This window comes from Oncorhynchus mykiss, chromosome 3, assembly GCF_013265735.2.
Source record: "Oncorhynchus mykiss isolate Arlee chromosome 3, USDA_OmykA_1.1, whole genome shotgun sequence".
Taxonomy (NCBI): Eukaryota; Metazoa; Chordata; class Actinopteri; order Salmoniformes; family Salmonidae; genus Oncorhynchus; species Oncorhynchus mykiss.
Genome location: NC_048567.1, coordinates 43,055,501 through 43,081,566, shown reverse-complemented (window position 1 = coordinate 43,081,566; position 26,066 = coordinate 43,055,501). Strand labels below are relative to the sequence as shown.

Here is a 26,066-nt window from a genome sequence, read left to right as displayed (position 1 = left end):
ATCACCATGACTAGAGACTGCTCTCACCTTGAGCTTGCCCCCGCTCAGCTCCTCGCTCATCTTCAGCCTGGCATCCACCGTCCTCTTCAGGTCCCTCTGCAGACGCCGCCCAAAGTCCCTGAACATGGTGGAGCCGCCCGACAATACAATGTTCTGGAGAAGAACACAGTGCGTCTAGTCAAGATTGGTTAACACATGCCCTAACACACAAAACAGGGTTCAACTCGAGCACACACACCACACACATACACACAATATTGAAAGGGCCCAGAGAACCGATAAGTCTGTACAAGTCAAACCCAAAGTGCTGATTGGATATTAATTGGATGTGGTTTTTAAACCAATATCCATGTAGTTCAGGGATATGATTACCTTGTAAAGGGGACGTCTGACATCAATGGGGCAGTTCTGGATAACCTCGTCCACAACTTCAGAGATGGGCTGGGTGAAGTCAGGATTGGCAAACTGGTGGATTGTGAGGAAGAAGAGTGTGAGAGAGAGTTTAAAAGTGTGTTCATGTTCTCTTTTTTTTTTTGGGGGGGGGGGGGGGATTTTTACCCCTTTTTCTCCCCAATTTCGTGGTGTCCAATTGTTGTAGTAGCTAGTATCTTGTCTCATCGCTACAACTCCTGTACGGGCTCGGGAGAGACAAAGGTTGAAAGTCATGCGTCCTCCGATACACAACCTAGCCGCACTGCTTCTTAACACAGCGCGCATCCAACCCGGAAGCCAGCTCCACCAATGTGTCGGAGGAAACACCGTGCACCTGGCAACCTTGGTTAGCGCGCACTGCGCCCGGCCCGCCACAGGAGTCGCTGGTGCGCGATGAGACAAGGACATCCCTACCGACCAAGCCCTCCCTAACCCGGACGACGCTAGGCCAATTGTGCGTCGCACCATGGACTTCCCGGTCGCGGCCGGTGGCAATATGTAACTTTTTGGTCGACCTGACCAAATTCACATAGCAATGTGAGTTATAGATCTATCATTCTACCTGAAAGCAAGCCTAAGAAGCAGTAGACCTGTCCTATTTCTATGCTTCCCGTTCTTAAGTTTATCTTTTACTTTTGGGTTTGTACACCAGATTCAAACAGCTGAAACCATATTTTTGGTTATGGAAAATATATTTCACAGCAGTTTAGATGGTACAATGATTCTCTACACTATTCTAGCTTATTTTGTCACATAAACTGAAATTAGGCAACCTACTAGAGTTTTAGCAACCAGGAAATGGCGGAGCAATTTCTGCATAGTGTAACCTTAAAATAACATCTTAACCATTTTAAAGACGTCTTTATCCATCATCCACTCTGGCCTCTGCAGCCCTTAACTGCACAACTCATCTTCTGGCTGTAGTTTGTATTTATAGGTAATCTGTGCTTTCAGTGTGGTAGTACCCTACTTATGATGGTCCTAACCACTCATTTTAAGCTACTCTAACCTAGAGACCTGGGGGTCAGAGTTCTGCTAACATTATGCTAATGTGGGATGGCACTGAAGAGGAACATCTCCCAATCATAGTATGCTAGGTAATTAGCATAGCGCAAACCTCTTGCTATGCAGCCGTTTAAATAGCAAAGTGCTCACTGCTAACCTCCGGGTGGAAGAAGATCTCAGGGCCGAGGAAGCGCTCGTAGCCTACGTCGACGGTGAACTCCTTCTTGCTGATGTTGTTTATGCCGGTGTACTGCTTGATCCACTTGGAGCCGTCCGTGTCGTACTTGCTGAACTCTTTCACTAGGTCCGGACACACGTAGCTGAACCGCTCCTGGTGTAAAAAGACATGGAAGACAAAGAGTGAGTGGATGCTTTACTACAGTGTAACTGGCGACATAGGATTTGAAAGGATACAGCTTTAATGTGAGGGTATTTTCATCCATATAGGGTGAAACCTTTAGAAATTACAGCCCTTTTTGTAACCCCCCCCATTTTAGGGGACCATAAGTATGGGGATAAATTCAGTTATTTGTGTATTTAAAGTAGTCAAAAGTGTATTACTTGGTCCCATAATCCTAGTACACAAACTTGGATGCATTTGCCGTTTGTGTTGGTTGTTTCTCAGAAATGAATGGTAAATAATGTATTGTGCCACTTTTAATGCAAATAAGAATATAATATTAAACACTTTCACATTAAAATGAGGATGCTATGGATAGTGGAGGATGCTATGGATAGTCCTGAATGAATCATGAATAATGTTCAGTGAGAAAGTCAGACGCAAAAATATCATACCCCAAGACATACTAACCTCTCACCATTACAATAGGGGAGTTTAGCATATGGGGAGGGGGTGATATTTATGCCTCTAACGTTCTCACTCATCATTATTCATGATTCATTCAGGACTGTCTGAAGTCATGGTAGCATAGAAGAGTTTAGAAACATATATTATTATTAACAATAAAAAGTGACTCCAAAATCCCACAATACACCATTATTTTCTATTGGGCACAAAATTATCTGAAACACAACCAAAACAAACAGCAAATGCATCCAACAAATGTGTAGTCACAAGCTTGATGTAGTCATTGGGTGCTATGAATCTCAGACCAAATACTTCACTTTTTACTACTTTAATACACATAAATGCATTTGTCACAATACTTTTGGTCCCCTAAAATGCAGGGAATATGTACAGAAAGTGATGTAATTTCTAAAAGGTTCACATGATATGGATGAAAATACTCTCAAATGAAAGCGGACAATCTGCACTTCAACCTCATAGTCATTGTATAATTTCAAATCCAAAGTGCTGGAGTACAGAGCCAAAACACACAAAAATGTGCCACTGTCCCAATAGTTTGGAGCTCACTGCATGTTACATCATGTAGGACCAGTGTGGTCTTACAGAGCAGAACTGAAAGTTTTAAAAAGTTCAATAGTTATTTATTGTTTTAAGTTTGAGTATTTATCTTGATGAGCAAATCAACTCAGGGAGGTAAAAACATATTGGTTAAATACTGAGACCAGTGACTCTTCTTCCTCGATTAAGCCGTTGCCGATTAAGGACCTGCATGATTTCAGCCTTGTTAAGACCCACATGAGTTTGGCCTTAATTACGTTCTAAATAATTTTGTCAAAAAACCCAGGACTCCACTTAATTCTCCATAACACACGTTGTGGTAGATATGAACGCAAATGATTGGATAGCTCTTTTCCAACACTGAATACAAATCAAGCTACCAATTGCAGTCAGTAGTCAAGTCTCCGTAGGATGAAAAGCCTGATAATTGTTTTTCACTGCGAGACAAACACTTATCTTCAACACAAGGGCCAACAAGGATTTTAGATGAGTCTTCCAATAAACATTTACTGCTTTGGATCAAAGGAAGCGAAGTGAATCACAATGGATTCTGGTAAAAACGAGCCGCAATTACAAGCATGGGTTTAATGGGAACAGCACACCCTAAGAAACACCAGGGGAGTCAAGCGGTCTATCTTGAATTGTAAACCGAACAAAACAATCAAAATCAGAACCACGTCCATGTATCCCACGTTTCAAACTTCTTCACAAAAGAGCAGTTTGAATATCAAGTGATGTTGTTCTTTGCGTTGAGGTATGAAACTTTCCGGTGGAATAAGGGTTCCACCTAGTGTTCAAGTCAACACACTACAGGCAAAGTGAACATTTCACATCCTCTTTAAGACCTCTTGGTTTAGTATTTTCTTTATTTACATTTCATAAAACATTGTGAGGTGTGCTAGCACTATTCATATACTCAGTCAACTTCCCAACTTTAAGTGCAAACAGTGACCAAATCTTAACTGTGTGAGTGGTGGCTGGTGGTTGATAGAGGAATGCTGTTGGGGCGCATACCTTCATACAGTCACAATATATTTAACCTTTCTTTTGACAGGGAGACAATGTTGAGACCAAGGTCTATTTTCCAGATGAGCCCTGTATAGCACCACAATACCCGTCAAAATACAATAAAACACATTAAACTACACATTCATATACACAATAAAATACACAACAATACACGAAAAGCAAAACACAATTCTATATATAAAAAAAATATTCTTCAGTAGAAAGGTCACGTTACACCCGTCTGAATTTACCTAGAGGCACCAATTCCTCCAACGGCATCCAAGGGTTTAAGAGTAGAGGCGGCTGCACTTTGATAAATAGTATCACCATAATAAACAGGTAGAAAGATTGACTGCAAAATCTGCTTCCTGCTGACTAAAGAGAGACAAGATCTGCTTCTGTAAAAAATAAATAATTTAAAACGTAGTTTTAAAAACTAAGGTATTTGTACACATGGACTCGATTATAGCACCATCCGAGGAGTAGTGCAGTAATATCTTACAATTACACAACATATACCCAATACACACACATATAGTAAAATAATGGAATTAAGAATATAAAAGTATATGGACGAGCAATGTCAACACAGCATAGAATAAGATACAGTAGAGTAGTATAGGATACAGTATATACATATGATAGGTAATGCAAGATATGTAGACATTATTAAAGTGACTAGTTTTCCATTTATTAAAGTGGCCGGAGATTCTAAATCTATGTTTATAGGCAGCAGCCTCTAATATGCTAGTGATGGCTATTTAACAGTCCGATGGCCTTGAGATAGCTGTTTTTCAGTCTCTCGGTCCCAACTTCGAAGCACCTGTACTGACCTCGCCTTCTGTATGATAGCGGGGTGAATAGACAGTGGCTTGAGTGGTTGTCCTTGATTATATTTTTTGGCCTTCCTGTGACATCAGGTGCTGTAGGTGTCCTGGAGGGCAGGTAGTTTGCCCCCAGTGATGCGTTGGACAGACCGCACCACCCTCTGGAGAACTCTCTGTAAGGAGTTTGTGCCGGTTTTAGCTGACAAGCCAAATTTCTTCAGCCTCCTGAGGTTGAAGAGGCGCTGTTGCGCCTTCTTCAAAACACTGTCTGTGTGAGTGGACCATTTCCGTTTGTCAGTGATCTGTACACCGGGGAACTTGAAGCTTTCCACCTTCTCCACTGCTATCCCGTCGATGTGGATAGGGTAGTATACTCCCTCTGCTGTTTCCTGAAGTCCATCTCCTTTGTTTTGTTGACATCGAGTGAGAGGTTATTTTCCTGGCACGACACTCCCAGAGCCCTTACCTCATCCCAGTAGGCTGTCTTGTCATTGTTGGTAATCAAGCCTACTACTGTTGTGTCATCTGCAAACTTGATGATTGAGTTGAAGGCATGCTTGGCCACACAGTCATGGGTGAACATGGAGTACAGGAGAGGACCGAGCACGCACCCTTGTGGGGCCGCAGTGTTGAGGATCAGCGAAGTGGAGGTATTTCCTACCTTCACCACCTGGGGGAGGCCAGTCAGGAAGTCCAGGACCCAGTTGCAGATGGTGGGGTTCAGTCCCAGGGCCTCAAACTTATTGATGAGCTTGGAGGGTACTATGGTGTTGAATGCTGAGCTACAGTGGTTCTTCCTTTAAAAGTTTTGAGCTTATGCCACAACCGTTAGTGGTAGATGGTGGCATTTGGTCATTGCACCACACTATCACAAGGGTGAGTTAGAACGCTAATCTATTACATATTCTCACAGACCAGATTTGTCCTTAGATATTAATTTAGAATCCTCCAAATTGAATTAGACATCCAGGGCCATCCAGATACCAATTTCGTGGTATCCAATTGTTTGTAGTTACTATCTTGTCTCATCGCTACAACTCCCGTACGGGCTCGGGAAAGACGAAGGTCAAAAGCCTCCGAAACACAACCCAACCAAGCCGCACTGCTTCTTAACACAGCGCGCATCCAACCCGAAAGACAGCCGCACCACTGTGTCGGAGGAAACACCGTGCACCTGGCGACCTGGTTAGCGTGCACTGCGCCCGGCCCGCCACAAGAGTCACTAGTGCGAGGAGGAGACAACGATATCCCTAATGGCCAGACCGTCCCTAACCCGGACAACGCTAGGCCAATTGTGCGTCGCCCCACGGAGTTATACCAATTACTATTGGATTATTCACCATGGCAACCACTTGTTAGTGTAACATTGAAAATTGTAACAGATTTTTTTCCCCCAATAATATATTTGTACCACTGTAGATGTTGTGTTTATTTACAGTAATGTATTATTTACTCTAAAGTTTTACATTTCTAACTCCAAACCTCATGCAACCGCAAAGTGCCTGATAAAGCACATAATGCGCAGTATGTTTTCATCAACATCTTTATGCTTTCGTTAATAAAATGTTAAAAATAACCTGTCATAATGCAGGTGTTTATTTCAACTGCCGTACATCTCAGCTACATAATCCCCAATCTTTTTTGAAATGTCTCCAATAGATTTTCCATTCCCCCTGAAAGCCTCAATCTGCTCACTTAAATGAATAGAGATCCTGGTCATGGTGCTACAGTATGTTGGCCTGTATGCCAATTAGTAAGTTATACTAAAACACCTACTGTACAGTAAACAGGACTCTTGGGTCTACAGCTCCATGTTATTTCAATAACTTAACTTCAAAGATGCCCTCTGGTGGTCAAATTAGCATTAACCAGCATTAATGGCAACAATGGCTGACACTTAAATAACGAGCCATAGAATTCTGTGGCACCATGCAAGCTGTGCCGCAGTATGACAACTTTTAAAGGAATAACCACTGTATAGTCAATGAACAGCATTCTTACATCATGAGTCGTTAATCATGAAACATACACCCCCATCCTTCTTCCCAGAGATATTTATTCCTATCTACACCATGAACTGAGAATTTAGCTGGTTGGACCGATTCGGGCAGTATATCCGAGAAAGTCATGTTTCCGTGACGCAGAGTATGTTACAATCCCTGATGTCTCTCTGGAAAGAGACCCATGCCCTGAGCTCGTCAACTTTATTATCCAGAGACGGAATATTAGCGAGTAATATACTTGGAAGTGGTGGGTGGTGTGTGCACCTCCTAAATTGGACTCAAGGAACACCCAGAGTACCTCTTCTTTGCCGGTGTTGTTTTGGGTCGGCTTCTGGAATCAGTTCAATTGCCCTGGGGGGTGCGAACAAAGGATCTGCATTGGGAAAGTCGTATTCCTGGTCGTGATGCTGGTAGTGCTGATGAGTTACCGCCGCTCTGATATCCAATAGTTCTTCCCGGCTGTATGTAATAACACAAAAGATTTTCTGGGCTAACAATGTAATAAATAATACATATTAATAAAAAACGAAATACTGCAAAGTTTCCTAAGAGCAAGAAGCGAGGCAGCCCTCTCTGTCGGCACCGTTTTCACAAAGTACCTTACCATGTAAATCTCTCACGGACAAGGTGACTTTTCTCAACAAAATGAATTGTGGAAAAATGACTGGAACCATTTCCTAGTTTGACTGCTAGGTTTTATGGGTATTATGACTCATACTGTGGTACTCTATTAAGCACGAGTTTTAAAATCTGTAAGGGCTTCCTGCACAACAGCAAAATCAGACTGTAGCCATGTCACAGCCAGGTCAGCAGTCGGGGTAATTGCGTACATAATAGGATAATCTGCATATAGATTAAATCTAAATTTTTTTTTAAAAAATTACTATAAATAGTGAAAAGAACAGGTCCTGGTATCGACCCCTGTGGAACACATTTACGTATTTCAAGAAATTCGTACTTAACCCAATCAATCACAATGGTCTGAGTTCTGCCACTAAGGTAATCATGAAACCATAAATAGGTGTCAGAGCTCAAGCCTATCGAGGACAACTTAATCAATATAAACAGTATCAAATGCTGTTGACAGATCCACAAACAAAGCAGCACATTTAATTGTAGTGTCTAAGACATTGACAATGACTGTTGACTGTTGACTGTTTCCAAAATGGTGTAGCAGTGCAGATGTGTTTGGTTCGTTCTCTCGTTGTACTTTTGTATTTTTTGTATATATACAGTGCCTTGCGAAAGTATTCGGCGACCTTTTGCCACATTTCAGGCTTCAAACATAAAGATATAAAACTGTATTTTTGTTTGTGAAGAAACAACAACAAGTGGGACACAATCATGAAGTGGAACGACATTTATTGGATATTTCAAACTTTTTTAACAAATCAAAAACTGAAAAATTGGGCGTGCAAAATTATTCATCCCCCTTAAGTTAATACTTTGTAGCGCCACCTTTTGCTGCGATTACAGCTGTAAGTCGCTTGGGGTATGTCTCTATCAGTTTTGCACATCGAGAGACTGACATTTTTTCCCATTCCTCCTTGCAAAACAGCTCGAGCTCAAGTGAGGTTGGATGGAGAGCATTTGTGAACAGCAGTTTTCAGTTCTTTCCACAGATTCTCGATTGGATTCAGGTCTGGACTTTGACTTGGCCATTCTAACACCTGGATATGTTTATTTTTGAACCATTCCATTGTAAATTTTGCTTTATGTTTTGGATCATTGTCTTGTTGGAAGACAAATCTCCGTCCCAGTCTCAGGTCTTTTGCAGACTCCATCAGGTTTTCTTCCAGAATGGTCCTGTATTTGGCTCCATCCATCTTCCCATCAATTTTAACCATCTTCCCTGTCCCTGCTGAAGAAAAGCAGGCCCAAACCATGATGCTGCCACCACCATGTTTGACAGTGGGAATGGTGTGTTCAGGGTGATGAGCTGTGTTGCTTTTACGCCAAACATAACGTTTTGCATTGTTGCCAAAAAGTTCAATTTTGGTTTCATCTGACCAGAGCCACTCTTCCATAAAGGCCAGATTTGTGCAATATACGACTGATTGTTGTCCTATGGACAGAGTCTCCCACCTCAGCTGTAGATCTCTGCAGTTCATCCAGAGTGATCATGGGCCTCTTGGCTGCATCTCTGATCAGTCTTCTCCTTGTATGAGCTGAAAGTTTAGAGGGACGGCCAGGTCTTGGTAGATTTGCAGTGGTCTGATACTCCTTCCATTTCAATATTATCGCTTGCACAGTGCTCCTTGGGATGTTTAAAGCTTGGGAAATATTTTTGTATCCAAATCCGGCTTTAAACTTCTTCACAACAGTATCTCGGACCTGCCTGGTGTGTTCCTTGTTCTTCATGATGCTCTCTGCGCTTTTAACGGACCTCTGAGACTATCACAGTGCAGGTGCATTTATACGGAGACTTGATTACACACAGGTGGATTGTATTTATCATCATTAGTCATTTAGGTCAACATTGGATCATTCAGAGATCCTCACTGAACTTCTGGAGAGAGTTTGCTGCACTGAAAGTAAAGGGGCTGAATAATTCTGCACGCCAAATTTTCAGTTTTTGATTTGTTAAAAAAGTTTGAAATATCCAATAAATGTCGTTCCACTTCATGATTGTGTCCCACTTGTTGTTGATTCTTCACAAAAAAATACAGTTATATATCTTTATGTTTGAAGCCTGAAATGTGGCAAAAGGTCGCAAAGTTCAAGGGGGCCGAATACTTTCGCAAGGCACTGTATATTAAAATTTTATTTTCAATCTATTCTCCATTTTAGTTAAATTATACCTTCCGGTAACCTGCCTCGCCCAATGTGATACGGAACCGATATTATTTTTAATTTTTAGACCTTATAGAAAGAACCACCTAGCCATCAGAAGCTAACCAGCTAATTAGCTACAAGCTATTTAGTCATTGTTAGCCACTGCTATCGGCCTTTACCTTCTGCACAGATACCAGCCCTTTTTTATTTGTACTTTTTAGCCTGGATAATACTTGCCAGCCTACCAGTAACGGACTGTCTCTCCACTACAACGCCGGATTTCTGCCGTAATCCCTGGACCATTACTCCTGATCTTTACAGCTAGTTAGCACCCACTGAGATACCCAGTACCGAAGCTATCCCTGAGGCCCAACTCCCGGCCTACTCAGTTGTTCACCCGGATTCCAACACGGCTAGAACACACTACTCCACCGGATCCTTGCCGTAAGCTTTGGACCTTGGCACCGGATCACTGCTGCTACCGAGTGGCTATAGTGGCTAATGCCCCTGCCCCGAAGCTAGCATCAGTTAGCCGTGAGCCAGGCACATCTCCTGGCTAGAAAACTAAATTACTACAACACCTCTTTCGCCATCTGGCTTGGATCCTTAGTCAACATGGCGCCCCGCCCCGCGCCATTTTACCTGTTGTTGTTTTAGCTGATTAGCTGTTGTTGTCTCACCCGTTGTTGTCTTAGCTAGCTCTCCAAATCAACACCCGTGATTACTTTATGCCTCGCTGTATTTCTCTCGCATATGTCAATATGCCTTATACTGTTGTTTAGGTTAATTATCATTGTTTAGGTTTACAATGGAGCCCCTAATTCCACTCATTATACCTGTGATACCTGCTTTGTCCCACCTTCCACACATGCGGTGACCTCACCCATTATAACCAGCTTATCCAGAGATACGGCCTCTTATCATCACTCAGTGCCTGGGCTTACCTCCGACAGCAGATGTTCTGAAAGAGCTGCAAAACCTGGACCCGTACAAATCAGTTGGGCCAGACAATCTGGACCCTCCCTTTCTAAAACTATCCGCCGCCATTGTTGCAACCCCTATTACCAGCCTCTTCAACCTCTCTTTTGGTTCGTCTGAGATCCCTAAAGATTGGAAAGCTGCCGCGGTCATCCCCCTCTTCAAAGGGGGTGACACCCTAGACCCACACTGTTACAGACCTATATCCATCCTAACCTGCCTATCTAAAAAATCATTCGAAAGCCAAATTAATAAACAGATCACTGACCATTTCGAATTCCACCGTACCTTCTCCGCCGCGCAATCCGGTTTCCCGAGCCGGTCACGGGTGCACCTCAGCCATGCTCAAGGTACTAAACAATATCATAACCGCCATCGATAAAAGACAGTACTGTGCAGCCGTCTTCATCGACCTGGCCAAGGATTTCGACTCTGACAATCACCGTATTCTTATCGGCAGACTCAATAGCCTTGGTTTTTCTAATGACTACCTTGCCTGGTTCACCAACTACTTTGCAGACAGAGTTCAGTGTGTCAAATCGGAGGGCATGTTCTCCGGACCTCTGGCAGTCTATGGGGGTACCACAAGGTTCAATTCCTGGGCCGACTCTTTTCTCTGTATATATCCATGATGTCGCTCTTGCTGCGGGCGATTCCCTGATCCACCTCTACGCAGACGACACCATTCTGTATATATCTGGCCCTTCATTGGACACTGTGCTAACTAACCTCCAAACGAACTTCAATGCCATAAAACACTCCTTCCGTGGCCTCCAACTGCTCTTAAATGCTATCAAAACCAAATGCATGCTTTTCAACCGTTCGCTGCCCGCACCCTGCCGTCCGACTAGCATCACCACCCTGGACGGTTCTGACCTAGAATATGTGGACAACTATAAATACCTAGGTGTCTGGCTAGACTGTAAACTCTCCTTCCAGACTCATATTAAACACCTCCAATCCAAAATCAACTCTAGAATCGGCTTTCTATTTCGCAACAAAGCCTCCTTCACTCATGCTGCCAAAAATACCCTCGTAAAACTGACTATCCTATCCTACCAATCCTCGAATTCGGCGATGTCATCTACAAAATAGCCTCCAATACTCTATTCAGCAAACTGGATGCAGTCTATCACAGTGCAATCCGTTTTGTTACCAAATCACCTTATACCACCCACCCTGCGACCTGTATGCTCTAGTCGGCTGGCCCTCGCTACATATTCGTCGCCAGACCCACTGGCTCCAGGTCATCTATAAGTCTATGCTAGGTAAAACTCTGCCTTATCTCAGTTGACTGGTCACGATAACAACACCCACCCATAAGCACATGTGCTTGCAGGTAACATGATCATCTGATCACTGATCATCCCCAAAGCAACATCTCATTTGGCCGCCTTTCCTTCCAGTTCTCTGCTGCCAGTGACTGGAACGAACTGCAAAAATCGCTGAAGTTGGAGACTTTTATTTCCCTCACCAACCTTAAACATCAACTATCTGAGCAGCTAACCGATCACTGCAGCTGTACATAGTCCATCTGTAAATAGCCCACCCAATCTACCTACCTCATCCCCATTCTGTTTTTATTTTATTTTATTTTATTTACTTTTCTGCTCTTTTGCACACCAGTATCTCTACTTGCACATCGTCATCTGCTCATTTATCGCTCCTATGGCCTATTTATTGCCTACCTCCTCATGCCTTTTGCACACACTGTACATAGACTTTCTTTTTTTCTACTGTGTCATTGACTTGTTTATTGTGTTATTGGCTTGTTTATTGTTTACTGCATGTGTAACTCTGTGTTGTTGTCTGTGTCACACTGCTTTGCTTTATCTTGGCCAGGTCGCAGTTGCAAATGAGAACTTGTTCTCAACAATTTAAAAAAAGATCATTAGCAACTAAAGTGGTGCTGTAATAACGCTATGCCCAGGCCTAAACCCTGATTGGTTTACACTCAAAAAACATTTCTCAGAAAGAAAAAAAGAGTAAAGTTGTACATTTACAAAGGATTCACAAAGCTTAGCTTGCCAAGGAAGCCTTGAAATGAGGTGATAATGATTAAGATCACTACTATCCCCACCCTTATGAAGTGGCAGCACAAGAACTGATTTCCATACTTTTGGAATATTTCCTGATAACAATATTAAATAAAACATGTGGGTTATTGAGAAAAACATGATGGGAGCTGCACACTTAAGCAGACCGGGATCCAATTGGCCAGGCCCTGTGGATTTTTTGTTGTCTATTGCTAGAAAAGCATCCAGGACTTATTTTTCTGTAAATAGCCTAAAAGAAAAGCAAATCCCCCCCTATCAGCATCCAGCCCAATATCATTGTGAATAGGCTTAAAAATTATTTCAAAGATAAATACAATGGTGATTAAATGCATCAATGATGGCATTTTTTTTGTAAGGGGGCTTGTGTCTGAATTAATTTGTTGTGGCAGAGAGGAGGAAGTAGAACCCTTCAGGGAGTAGACAGTTTTCCAGAATTTAGCTGGGTTCCCATTACAATCCAAAAGAGGCAACAAAATAATCAGGTTTAGCCTTACTAAATTTGTCTTACCCAATGATTCATCAGTTGCTTAAAAACTTGCCAATCTGGGCCTAAGCCTGTGTTCATAGCCCAGACCCAAGCATCATCTCTTTTATGAATGACTTCTGATAATTCCGGAGTGTACCAGGTATTGGATCTACCTTTAATCCTTAATTTTTTGAAGGGAGCATGGTAATCCACAATAGTACTAAACACATCTGCAAAAATATTGAAAGCTAAAATCAGGTTCAGGAATGGAATGGATAAAATACAATCAAGGTCACTAAAATAAAGATCATGTAAAAATGCATGTTCACTGAAGTTAAAGTTCCACTTTGTTATGACACGAGGCTTAGATTTTTGTATTCTCACATCTCGAACACAAACAAGTGGGCAATGGTCACTAATATCTTGGGTGAAGACACCAGTAGAAATATATTTATCTGGTGTATTCGTTAAAATAAGATCAATCAGAGTTGACTTTGAAGGATCTTCAGGGTTGGTCCATGTAGGATTAGTCACCAGCTGGGTTAGGCTTAGATCATTACATGCGTCTTTTACACAATTTAGGTCACCCAGGATAATAACTTCTGATTTAGTAAAAGACGACAACAAACTAGTTAACTCCTTGAGACCCCTATGGCAGACAAAAGCTTAAAGATGGTAGCTCACATTCTTTGGCAAGGGACATAGATTTCAGTAAAAAGACAAATTATTTTTAATAAGAATGGCCACACCACCACCTCTACTATGATTATCAGCTCTGAACACATTATAACCCTCAATATTATATCAGATTCCAGAATGTCCCCAGAGATCCAAGTTTCAGTCAATACCAGAATGTATAGCCCAGATCTTAATGTAATCCAGTTTAGGAAGTAAGCTCCAAATGTTCAGATGCATCAAACCAAGTCCTTTATGATGTTTAAAGTCACACGGAGTCTCCAACTCAAACAAGCTACTTCCAGTAGGCGGTTGCAGACCCTATCTGACGGTTGATATGGATATAGTTGGTATGGCTTAGGGCTGGGCAGTATACCATATTTTACGATATACCGTTATCGATGCATGGACGGACTGGTTTTTTGTTTTTACTTTACCTTCTATAACGGTAGTTGAATGTTTGGTTTGTTAAATGTGATATGCCGTGTGTAATGTCCAATTTTGTAGTTTACTTTGCTACTTGAGTCATCGCTCTCCATGCCACTTTCCACACAGCCCGAGCCCCGCCCCGTCACTCAAGGAGCACATTTGTTGTTCCTCGACCACCAGACACTTGCATTCAGTCTGCACGGTCAATGCAGCACATGCAACAATGTTGATGACAATGATGCCATTTTCACTTTGCTTCTTAATAAAAACTCACTAGCGTTCTATAATTACACTAATCGTTTGTGTTTCTTACATCTGCAAACAGCTAGTTTCTATTTTCTTAGCAAATTGGGCCTGAATGTTGTTAGTCGCTAATAAATGTACCGAGGCAACGCAAACGTAATTAGCTATACAGCCTGATAATACCAGCGTTGACGTAGACCTAAATCAGCATGTTGTTTGGGCAACAGTATCTTCTAAATCAAAGAGGAAGACGCAAATCAAGAACGTTAGCTACATGAAGTAGCGAAGAAAAACATTCAATATAGCCAAATATTATAGGGTGCCCTAGGAAACACTGTAGAAATCAGCATATCAACACTTCGGTTCCTAACCTGTCACAATAACTCCTCCCTGGCATTTTCATTTGTTGTCATGTCAAACAACACTGTATACAAAGTGCCCACTATTATATAATAACTATAGAATTAGAATAATCCTTCTATTTCCATGATTCAAATAGTTCACACAAGTGTTTTTGCTCTAAATTGCAAGTCAAATTGCAACACTTAGTTTAAAAAAAAGGTCTAGATTGTTTGCCCATATCATTAAGGCAGTGTGGAAATGATCTCAAATGAGTGCTGTAAATGCAGAAATTGCTGGAAATTAATTTTGGTACAAGTTGAATTGAACAGTATAAAACAGAATGGAGAAAGACCTGTTGAAATCACTTAGAATGTATGTCTTGCCACCCTACGGTAACACACTACTCAAAGCACATGTAGAACTTTCATTAAAAAAACATAAAATACTGTCCAATTATTTTTTTAAATTAAATACCGTGATATGATATTTTGACCATATCGCCCAGCCCTAGTATGGCTATAAGATTGCATGGAACTGCCCCATTTGGTCTATCCCTAATAGTAATAGAAATTGGAATTACTTTTTAGGCCCTGTGGCCACAGCCAATGTCATTATGAGGAACTCTCAGAGTAACCAATTATGGAATGTTATAAACTGACTTACATGAGCTTTGGTTGCTATTGTGCAACAGCCCAAGCCCTCTACATGATTTAAAAACCAATAAATGGGACTAGTAGACTAGTGCCAGAAAGAGAAAACAGTGAGACTTCTGCCAGAGTGGTCGGTCCGGGACCAGAGTGACAGGTATTGTGATGCAGTAGCGTGACTTGTATGGAACTTTTGACCTGTTGTAGTCAAGCCAAGCTAGTATGCTAATACCATATAGAATGTGTTGTAAATCGTCCCCGAAACCGTTCTTGTGAAAGCGAAACATACAGCCTACGGAACTGCAACAGGGTATGTAATTTCTGTGTGAAAATGCCCTAAGACAACACAGGATAATTTCAATTAGGAATTCAACATTCTGGGAAAACTTGCCTCAGAGAACCAGGGATACAGTTAGGGTTGAAAATGTGGTCTAGGATTGGCTCCTTGACTATACTATGAACCGGTACAGTGGTTAGTAATAGGATGAGTGGTGGATGATCGGAAATGGAGTTCGCTGCAACCTACCTTGACTGCCTTGGCTGTCTCCAGGGACTGCTCTGGGGGGATGCCCACCTCCCGCTCCCTCAGAAGCTGCTGGGTGAAGTAGGTGATGTCACGACCAGCGATGGGAATGTGCTTTATACAGCTGCCGATGACGTAGCCCTCAGCCTATAGCAACACAAAGACAGACGAGTCAGAGTTCACAATGCTTGGAGTAAGGTGATGTCACAGCATATAAGAATGAATAGGTCAAAGTAGATGCATAAATGTTTAAATTATTCTACTGTTTTATTTTCACATTGTCCTTTTCAGCATGGTTTCCAGCAAATATGGTGGATGTGTAACAAGGCCAGGCCAGTACAGCTTAAATTTGGCTCAGTAGTGTGAAACTGGTATGAGGGAATATACTGTATACTTTTACCAAACTTGAATGACCATGAATAAGCAGTGGCTTGTACATCCTGCAGGGCAGTTTAAAACCAAAATGGTGACTAAATCACCATTGCACAACTTGTGTTCTTGCCAGGAAATTCCTTCTTTACCTAAGTCTGTGTGTCAAAAGTATACAGTGGCCAACTTTCATAGTTTCCTCTCCATCATCTGCACTGATTGAAAATAAATGGACAAGAAAAAAAACATACCCCTGGCTTTTACCAATCCAGTCTTTTTTAAGATCAGTTCAGAAAATACAAAAGGAGACAAGCAAATGAGGCCACTGAAAAGTATTGAGACGCATGAACCTCAACTTGAACGATTAAAGGTCTGGCTGAGGTGAGGGAGCCTTTCACTACAACCAGGGTTGTGTTCAGTATGGCACACAGAATCCAAACACTTTGTAATGGAACAAACAAACCAGTTCAGATTGTACCTCCCCACTACAAAAAGTTATCTCCCTATACTGTGTTTGTAATATATCTGTATTTTCTGTCATGTGTGAGAAGGCTGTCCTTAGGTCAGCTGATGTGCCACTCACCACAGGGATAACGTGGGTGACTCCGTCTCCACTGTCGATGACCGTCCCCGTCAGTGTCCTCTCCCCTACCTGTCTGGATGTCCAGGAGGCCGCCAGTGCCAGGACAGCCTTGGGGGGGGGGGGGACAGAGAAAACAGCATCAATGTGACACCATTGTAAAACAACACTGTCGTGTCCTACATCAGCAAGTCCGCAATGTCATTGACCACATCCTTTACCACAACATTAAACAGCAGAGGCAGTCACGGAGTCTGTGTTTTATACAGTTTAACAGCATTACAGCTGTGTGTGTGTGTGCTAGATAAAATTGTGTTCCCAGAGATTAAGCTTTACCTGCACTGCGATATAGAGCCCTGGGACGTTGAAGGACTCAAACATGATCTCTGCTGTGTACTCTCTGTTCTCTGGTGTGTTCAGAGGAGGCTCTGTCTGCAAGAGGACACCACAGTACTGGGAGTTAAGACTTCCACACACAGACACACTAATCCAACCCGCATCAGGTTTAATAACAACCACATGGACACTCAATTAGGGCTGGCACAATTACCGAAAAACCGACGGTTATGACCTTTTAATTATTTTAGCGTGTGGAATGAACAGCTGATTGAAGACCGGATGGCCGGGCATTCGTGCGGTAGAGTCCGTTTCAGCGTTAACATGGACTCGTTCACAACGTTTTTATTTATTTAACCTTTATTTAACCAGGGGGGCTAATTGAGAACAAGCTTTCATTTACCACTGCGACCTGGCCAAGACAAAGCAAAGCAGTTCGACACATATAACAAGACAGAGTTACACATGGGAAAAACAAACATACAGTCAATAATACAGTAGAAAAAGTCTATATAAAGTGTGTGCAAATGAGGTAGGATAAGGGAGGGAAGGCAATAAATAGGCCATGGTAGCGAAGTAATTACAAAATAGCAATTAAACACTGGAATGGTAGATGTGCAGAAGTTGAATATACAAGTAGAGATAGTGGGGGTGCAAAGGAGAAAGATAAATAAATACCATATGGGGATGAGGTAGTTGGATGGGCTATTTACAGATGGGCTATGTACAGGTGCAGTGATCTGTGAGCTGCTCTGACAGCTGGTGCTTAAAGCTAGTGAGGGAGATATGAGTCTCCAGCGTCAGTGAGTTTTGCAGTTCGTTCCAGTCATTGGCAGCAGAGAACTGGAAGGAAAGGAAGCCAAAGGAAGAATTGGCTTTGGGGGTGACCAGTGAGATATATCCGCTGGAGCTCGTGCTACGGGTGGGTGCTGCTATGGTGACCAGTGAGCTGAGATAAGGAGGGGCTTTACCTAGCAGAGACTTGTAGATGACCTCGAGCCAGTGGGTTTGGTGACGAGTATGAAGCGAGGGTCAGCCAATGAGCATACAGATCGCAGTGGTGGGTAGTATGGGGCTTTGGTGACAAAACGGATGGCACTGTGATAGACTGCATCCAATTTGTTGAGTAGAGTGTTGGAGGCTATTTTGTAAATGACATCGCCGAAGTCGGGGCTTCCTATTTTCGCAGAAAAGCATCCTTCACTCATGCTGATGGTCGGTTTTACGAGGCTATGCTTGGCAGCATGAGTGAAGGATGCTTTTCTGCGAAAATAGGAAGCCGATTCTAGATTTAACTTTGGATTAAATAAATACATAATTTTTGGTATTATTTTCATGCTGAAGATTCAAGAAAAACGTTGCATTTTTGAAAATATTCCATCTAATTCGCTTTATTTTTGTAATACATTACACTTGACCGTTCTTGAATAAGTACCTTCATTTCTTTTCATTTTTCCTCTATTCACCTATTTTAGGTGAATAAACGTCATCCAAAATTCCATGACCGTCACCTCAATTATATGCAAAACTCCTCGCTTTGAACCTGCAGAACAGGTCTTAGTTACAATGCATTTTAAGAGCCTCACAATGCATGTATAACTGTCAGGGTTAAGTTAAGAAGTCCTTTTGAAATAGGCTCTATTTTCAACCTTTTAAGGAATAGTCAACTTTGTGTTAATGGATCACAAACACTGGCTTTAAATGCACCCCATTTCACAGAGAATGAGATAAAGCTCATTATGTAAAGATTTTGGCCGACTGTTTAAAACATTTCGTTTCAGTTCCCTTCACTAGAGGATCCATTTCATATGGTTCACAGTGCCGATATAGTCGTACTTCCTCAAGACTCTTGACATTTATGACATCACTTTTTTAAACCACGGGTGCACAACTTAGGCCCTTGAGTTCCACAGTACAGATGGTTTTTGTTTCTCCCATGACGTTGGAAAGAGAGCCTACCCTCTATCCATCAATATGGTTTCTTCCTATTCCGTAAATATCCCATTTGGCCCATGGGCCTCTTACCAACAGGAAGTAGTGGTCCTCAGGCTCTGCCCTCAGGTACTTGAAGATGACCTGCTCCATGAACCTCTCCATTAGGTCCCAGTCCTCCACGATGCCGTGACGGATCGGCCACTGGTGGGCGAGAGGTCAAAGGTCAGTCACACAGGCAAACACAAAGGCAAGTAAATTACTAAGTGACACCAAGTATACCAACATACACTTTAGTGCATGGTTGAATGAAACTTCAAGTACACCAACTTACATTTAGGACATGACCTAGTGACAAACCAGGTACACTGAACGAAAATATAAAACGCAACATGTAGTTGAGTTGGTCCCATGTTTCATGAGCTGAAATAAAAGATCTCAGAAATGTTTCATACGCACAAAAAGCGAATTTCTCAAAAATGTTGTGCACAAATTTGTTTACATCCCTGTTAGTGAGCATTTCTCCTTTGCAAAGATAAATCATTCCACTTGATACTTGTGACATATTAAGAAGCTGATTAAAAACAGCATGATCATTACACAGGTGCACAGTGTGCTGGGGACAATAAAAGGCTACTCTATAACGTGTAGTTGTTACAACGCCACCAATGTCTCAAGTTCAGTGAGCGTGCAATTGGCATGCTGACTGCAAAAATGTCCACCAGAGCTGTTGATAGAAAATGCAATGTTCATTTCTCTACCATAAGTCGCCTCCAACGTTGTTTTAGAGAATCTGGCAGTATGTTCAACCAGCCTCAGAACTGCAGACCACATGTATGGCATCGTGTGGGCCAGCAGTTTGCTGATGTGAACAGATGTGCCCCATGGTGGCAGTGGGGTTATGCATGGGCAGGCATAAGCTACGGACAACAAACACAATCGCATTTTATGTATGGCAATTTGAATGCACAGAGATACAGTGACGAGATCCTGAGGCCCACTGTTGTGCCATTCATCCATCGCCATCACCTCATGTTTCAGCATGATAATGCATGGCCCCATGTCTCAACGATCTGTACACAATTACTGGAGGCTGAAAATGTCTCAGTTCTTCCATGACCTGCATACTCACCAAACATGTCTCCCAATGAGCATGTTTGTGATGCTCTGGATCGACGTGTAGAACAGCGGGTTCCAGTTAACACCAATATCCAGCAACTTCGCACAGCCATTGAAGAGGAGTCTCACAGGCCGCGGGACACACCTTACATGACAACTTCCAATTGGTGGGCTTGTGCATTGTATTGGTCAAATTACTTTTAGGCTGTCATGTTTTGCTGTCATGGTTGGCATTGGGCAGGTTTGTTTGTGGTTTATGTGAGCTTTGATATACTGTATTGGGTGGGCCTTTTCAAGTCAACAGGTTCGGTACCTTTGTGGCGTAATTGGGCTTGTCTATCCCCTCGTCGCCAATGAAGAAGTCCAGGTCGTCCACCCCCTTGACCGTCCTTGATCCAACCTTGGCTGACTCTTTGATTGCAATACCTGGGAGGGAGCATGTGAAAGAGAGAGCGAGAGAGCGCGAGAGAGACCGTGCGACAAAGAGAGAGAGAGAATCGATTAGACTAAGGCTGTGTTTGATGAAAGAGCTTTGTTAGGGATACTATGTGTGTTCTCTAAAGAGAAACACCAAGTGCAAGAGTGAACTATGCCCTCACTGTTCACTATCCGGACTTGTATTCCCAACGCAAGGCCCCAAAGGGTTCCACTTTGAAACCGTGTTAGCTCTCTGCTTGACCAGCTTTAAAATTACTTTGGCCTAGGCAACACAACATTAAAAAAACAAAATCACCACTGGCTGAGTTCAAGTTCAACAGTTAGGCCTACCCTCTATGCGAGGCGAATCGTCTGGACAGATATACTCACATGACGGAACAATAAACTGTGGCTCTGTGTTCCCTGCATACCCCAGCTTTGTGTATCTGGAAGAGAGAGAAAAGGTAGGAACAGCATTAGATTTAACAGCCACGGTAGACATAACACATGCTCACTGTGCACATTTATGTTGTATGAGTGCCAGTTTGTAAAAAAGAAAATAAAAATATATATATTTGCAAGCCTAGACTCTATTTTGGTTAGCTTCAATACAACCTCTGTTCTTCCATGGATCAGAGCCAACAACTGCAGCTCGACTCTGAATAGCCTACCCTTCAATAGGAAGAGTGTAAAAGGGCATTTGGAATCAAAGCGGCTATTCATACATTTCCCAAAATCCAACACGCGTATAAATCTTAGCATAGCGTCATCCTACAACTGGTTTGAGTGCCAGCAGTGTTGCATTTGAAGTGCACTTGCAGTAGGCTAAAGTCTTCCACAGATCGATAATGAAGCCTAGAGTGCTCAACCCAAAAATGTACAGAAACTGTCAAAATCATTCAAATGGGCATATTAGTTTGAAAGTTGCCAGTCGGCAGAAATCTCTGTGAAAACTTGGGGTGGGCATTTAGGCTAGCATGGCACACACTTCCCACACATACCTGGAAACCTATCTAATGGTCTTTTTTTGTGGTCAAAACAATTTCCCAAATTTTTCCAAGGGTTATGTCTATACGTGGGAACATAACCTAGCTTAAATACTACATCAAATACTAGTACAATTCATGAGCCTTTCTATGATCCTTTGTGTAGTGGTGTTTTGCTAGGCACATGCTAGCCAGATGTCGGCGGCTGTGGCTCTGTTCTCCCGTCGTTTCCTGGACAGGGACCGTGGGAATGATAGAGGACACTGTTAAAGAGTGCCAAAGCACAGTGTGCATCAAAGACTACAGTAGGCAAGTAACTCCTAGTCATAACAGTGCAGTCTTTCAGTTCATGTACTTAGGAGGCAGTAGCAGTCTCTAAAGTGCATGAACCAAACATAAGGACATAGCCTAGTTGATACACACACTAGCTAGAAATATGGTAGGGCTGTCCCGGACTAAAAAAAGTCTTAGTTGACTGAGAGTCGTACTGTTCTTTCGACCAATCGATAAAACACACACATGACTCAAGAAAGAACACGATGTTCACACTGTGTTCAAAACAATGACGGCGAGTTCCTGTGTGACTGGTGCACGTTGTCTCGCTCTCCTCTCTACAGCAGCGAAAAGGCATCACAACACAGAAAATGTTTATTGCGCTGTCCGTGCTGAAGCTGCAACATCATTTACGCCATGTAATTTGTTAATTGTTTCTGACTGAAAAGCTATGTTTACGAAATCCCTAATTTTTTGGGGGAAAAAAATAGCCTATTCCCCAAACTCTTGCTCTCTTTACGTGAAAAATGTAAGCAGCGCATGCATGTGACCAATAGGGCCTGGCCTATAACCTATCATAATCACATCAATAAATTGTTTATAACAATTATAACTCCGAACAAGTGACAGCAAAATGGATGAGGCGGACGTGAAAAAGAACCTCGAAATGGTTACTCAGGAGGGAAAGGGGAAGTCATCTATGGAAGTTGTAGGAAAAGTACTGGAGATCAATAAATCCAACACACCTATAAAAGGATGGTATAGGAGGATTGTGTGTGCCAAACAGTTGCTGTTAGATTACAATATTTCAATTTCGAACAGTGTACACACTAAATAAGTATACCAGAGACTATTCTAAAATTAAAATAAAACAATCAAAAAATAAAGTAGGGCTTGACGGTATACCGTATTTTATGATATACCGGTATTGATGCAGGGACCGGTTTGGGTTTTTAAATTACCGTCTATAGCGTTATTTGAATGTTAGGTTTGTTAAATGTGATACGCCATGTCTAATGTCAATTTTTATAGTTTACTTCGCTTACCTGAGTCTCTCTCCGCTCTTTCTCGCCGTGCCACTTTCCACACAGACCTAGCCACACCCTGTCGCTCAAGGAGAGCATTTGATGTTCCTCAACCACGAGACGCTTGCGTTCAGTGTGCATGGTCAATGCAGCACATGCAACAATGTTGATGTCAACAACGCTGTTTTCACTTTGCTTCTTAATATGAACCAACTGGCGTTCTATAATGACACTATTAGTTTGTGTTTCTTACATCAGCAAACGAGCTAGTTTGTATTTTCTTAGCAAGTTGCCCTAAATCTTGTGAGATTGTTGTTTGTTAGCTGCTAATTGTTAGCTGCTAATAGCTAGCTAATAAATGTACTGAGTAAGAGCAAACGTAGCTACCTAATACAGACTGATAATACCAGTGATTGTGTAGACTCACTGACATTTTCAAGCTCTCCTTGTCCGAGTCTGTAATACCAACATGTTTTAAACAGACCACCATAGTCCCTGTGCCCAAGAACACGAAGATAACCTGCCTAAATGACTACCGACTTGTAGCACTCACATCTATAGCCATGAAGTACCTTGAAAGGCTGGTCATGGCTCACATCAACACCATCATCCCAGAAACCCTAGACCCAAACCAATTTGCCACCCCAACAGATCCACAGATGATGCAATCTCCATTGCACCCCACACTGCAATTCCCCACCAGGACAGAAGGAACACCTATGTGAGAATGCTATTCACCGACTACAGCTCAGTGTACAACACCATAGTGCCTTCAAAGCTCATCACTAAGCTAAGGACCCTGGGACTAAACACATCCCTCTGCAACTGGATCCTGGACTTCCTGACAGGCCGCCCGCAGGTGGTAAGGGTAGGTAACAATACATCCACAACACTGATTCTCAACACAGGGGCCCCTCAGGGGTTCGTGCTCAGTTCCCTCCTGTACTCCCTGTTCACTCATGACTGCACGGCCAGGCACGACTCTAACACCATCATTACATTTTCCGATGACACAACAATGGTAAACCTGATCACCAACAACAATGAGACAGCCTATAGGGAGGTCAGAGACCTGGCCACGTGGTGCCAGGACAACAAGACAATGATTGTGGACTACAGGAAAAAGAGGACCGAGCACACTCCCATTCTCATCGATGGGGCTGCAGTGGAGCAGGTTGGGAGCTTCAAGTTCTCTTGGTGCCCACATCACCAACAAACTAACATGGTCCAAGCACACCAAGACAGTCTTGAAGAGGGCACGACATACCTATTCTCACTCAGGAGACTGAAAAGATTTGGCATGGGTCCTCAGATCCCCAAAAGGTTCTACAGCTGCACCATCGAAAGAGCATCCTGGCTGGTTGCATCACTGCCTGGTATGGCAACTGCTCGGCCTCCGACCGCAAGGCACTACAGCGGGTAGTGAGAATGGCCCAGTACATCACTGGGGCCAAGCTTCCTGCCATCCAGGACCTCTATACCAGGCGGTGTCAGAGAAAGGCCCTAAAAATTGTCAAAGATTCCAGCCACCCTAGTCCATAGACTGTGCTCTCTGCTACCGCAAGGCAAGCGGTACCGGAGCGCCAAGTCTAGGTCCAAGAGGTGTCTAAACAGCTTCTACCCCCAAGCCATAAGACTCCTTAACATCTATTGAAATGGCTACCCAGACTATTTGCAGTGCCCCCCCCCCCCCCCCCCCCCCTTTACACCATTGCTACTCTGTTGTTATCTATGCATAGTCACTTTAATGAATCTATCTACATACTACCTCAAATAACCGGTGCCCCCGCACATTGACTTTATATCGGTAACCCCCCCGGTATATAGTCTCGCTATTGTTATTTCACTGCTGCTCTTTAATTACTTGTTAATTTGATCTCTTATTCTTATCTGTATTCTTTGAAACTGCATTGTTGGTTAGGGGCTCGTAAGTAAGCATTTCACTCTAACGTCTACACCTGCTGTATGCATGTGACCAACACAATTTGATAATTGGCAAGTCAAATCGCAATTGCAACATTTGGTTAAAAATAAGTCCTAGACGATTTACCCATATCGTGCAGCCCTTGGTGGCAGTGTAGAAATTCTCTTAATTGAGCAGTGGTGTAAAGTACTTATAAAGTAAAAGTAAAAAATACTTTCAAGTACAACTTACGTAGTTTTTTTTGGTATCTGTACTTTACTATTTTTTGACAACTTTTACTTCACTACATTCATAAAGAAAATACTGAAAGTATTCGTTACATTTTGAATGCTTAGCAGGACAGTATAATGGTCCAAATCACGCACTTGTCAAGAGAATATCCCTGATCATCTACTACCTCTGATCTGGAGGACTCACTAACAAATGCTTTGTTTGTAAATTATGTCTGTCTGAGTGTGCCCCTGGCTATCAGTAAATAAAAAGAAAATGGTGCCATCTGGTTTGCTTAATATAAGGAATTTGAAATGATTTAGACTTTCACCTTTGATACTTAAGTACATTTTCTCAATTGCATTTACTTTTGATACTTAAGTATATTTAAAACCAAATACTTTTAGACTTTTACTCAAGTAGTATTTTACTGGGTGACTTTCGCTTGAGTCATTTTCTATTAAAGGTATCTTTACTTTTACCCACCACTGCAATTGAGTGCAGGAAATGCAGAAATTATAAAAGTGCTGAAACTTGTTTTGGTGGTTGAAGTTGAATTGAACATTATAAAACAATCAGAATGGAGAAACATTCTAAGTGATTTCAATGAGTCTATGTGTTGCCACCCTAGGATAACGCACTACTCATAAAGAAAACGTAGAACTTTTATTATTCAAAAACTAAAAATACTGTCAAATACGTCATACCGTCGATTTAAAAAAAAAAAGAATACTGTGATATATTTTTTCCATATCGCCCAGCCCTAATATAAAGCCTTTATTACAGCAGACTAGAAACAGTTGCATGCATTTGTGAATTGCGGTTTATTTATTGTTAAGGCAAATTATTCAAAATTCCCTTTGTCATTTCATTTGAAAACTAAAATGCTTGATTGCATTTCAAAGCATGAATGTCTCGTATGCTGTGTGATGGCATGAACAAATGATACAGTAGCCTATTTACTGAAATATAGGCGTAAATAAATTAAGACTAAACAGGACGCGCTCTTAGGCCTACAGCTCGGTGGATATACAAGGCTACTAAACAAAGCCTACTAATGACAACGACATTACATATTATTACGATGGTCATAATAATTGTAATAACAGTAAGAAGGAG

The 26,066-nt window shown here is 42.2% G+C and overlaps 1 protein-coding gene across 1 annotated transcript in view; it reads right to left on the bottom strand.

Annotated features, from left to right (window-relative positions):
- LOC110519989 (actin-related protein 3) overlaps positions 1-26,066 on the bottom strand; it is a 32,159-nt gene that overhangs the window by 2,194 nt on the left and 3,899 nt on the right. Inside the window, exons 2-10 of the mRNA XM_036974135.1 lie at positions 20,920-20,975; positions 20,426-20,538; positions 19,087-19,197; positions 17,062-17,157; positions 16,729-16,836; positions 15,780-15,923; positions 1,595-1,768; positions 373-465; positions 28-153 (exon numbers count right to left, since the gene is read on the bottom strand). Coding sequence (XP_036830030.1) covers positions 28-153; positions 373-465; positions 1,595-1,768; positions 15,780-15,923; positions 16,729-16,836; positions 17,062-17,157; positions 19,087-19,197; positions 20,426-20,538; positions 20,920-20,975 — 1,021 coding nt within the window. The remainder of the gene's footprint in view (positions 1-27; positions 154-372; positions 466-1,594; positions 1,769-15,779; positions 15,924-16,728; positions 16,837-17,061; positions 17,158-19,086; positions 19,198-20,425; positions 20,539-20,919; positions 20,976-26,066) is intronic.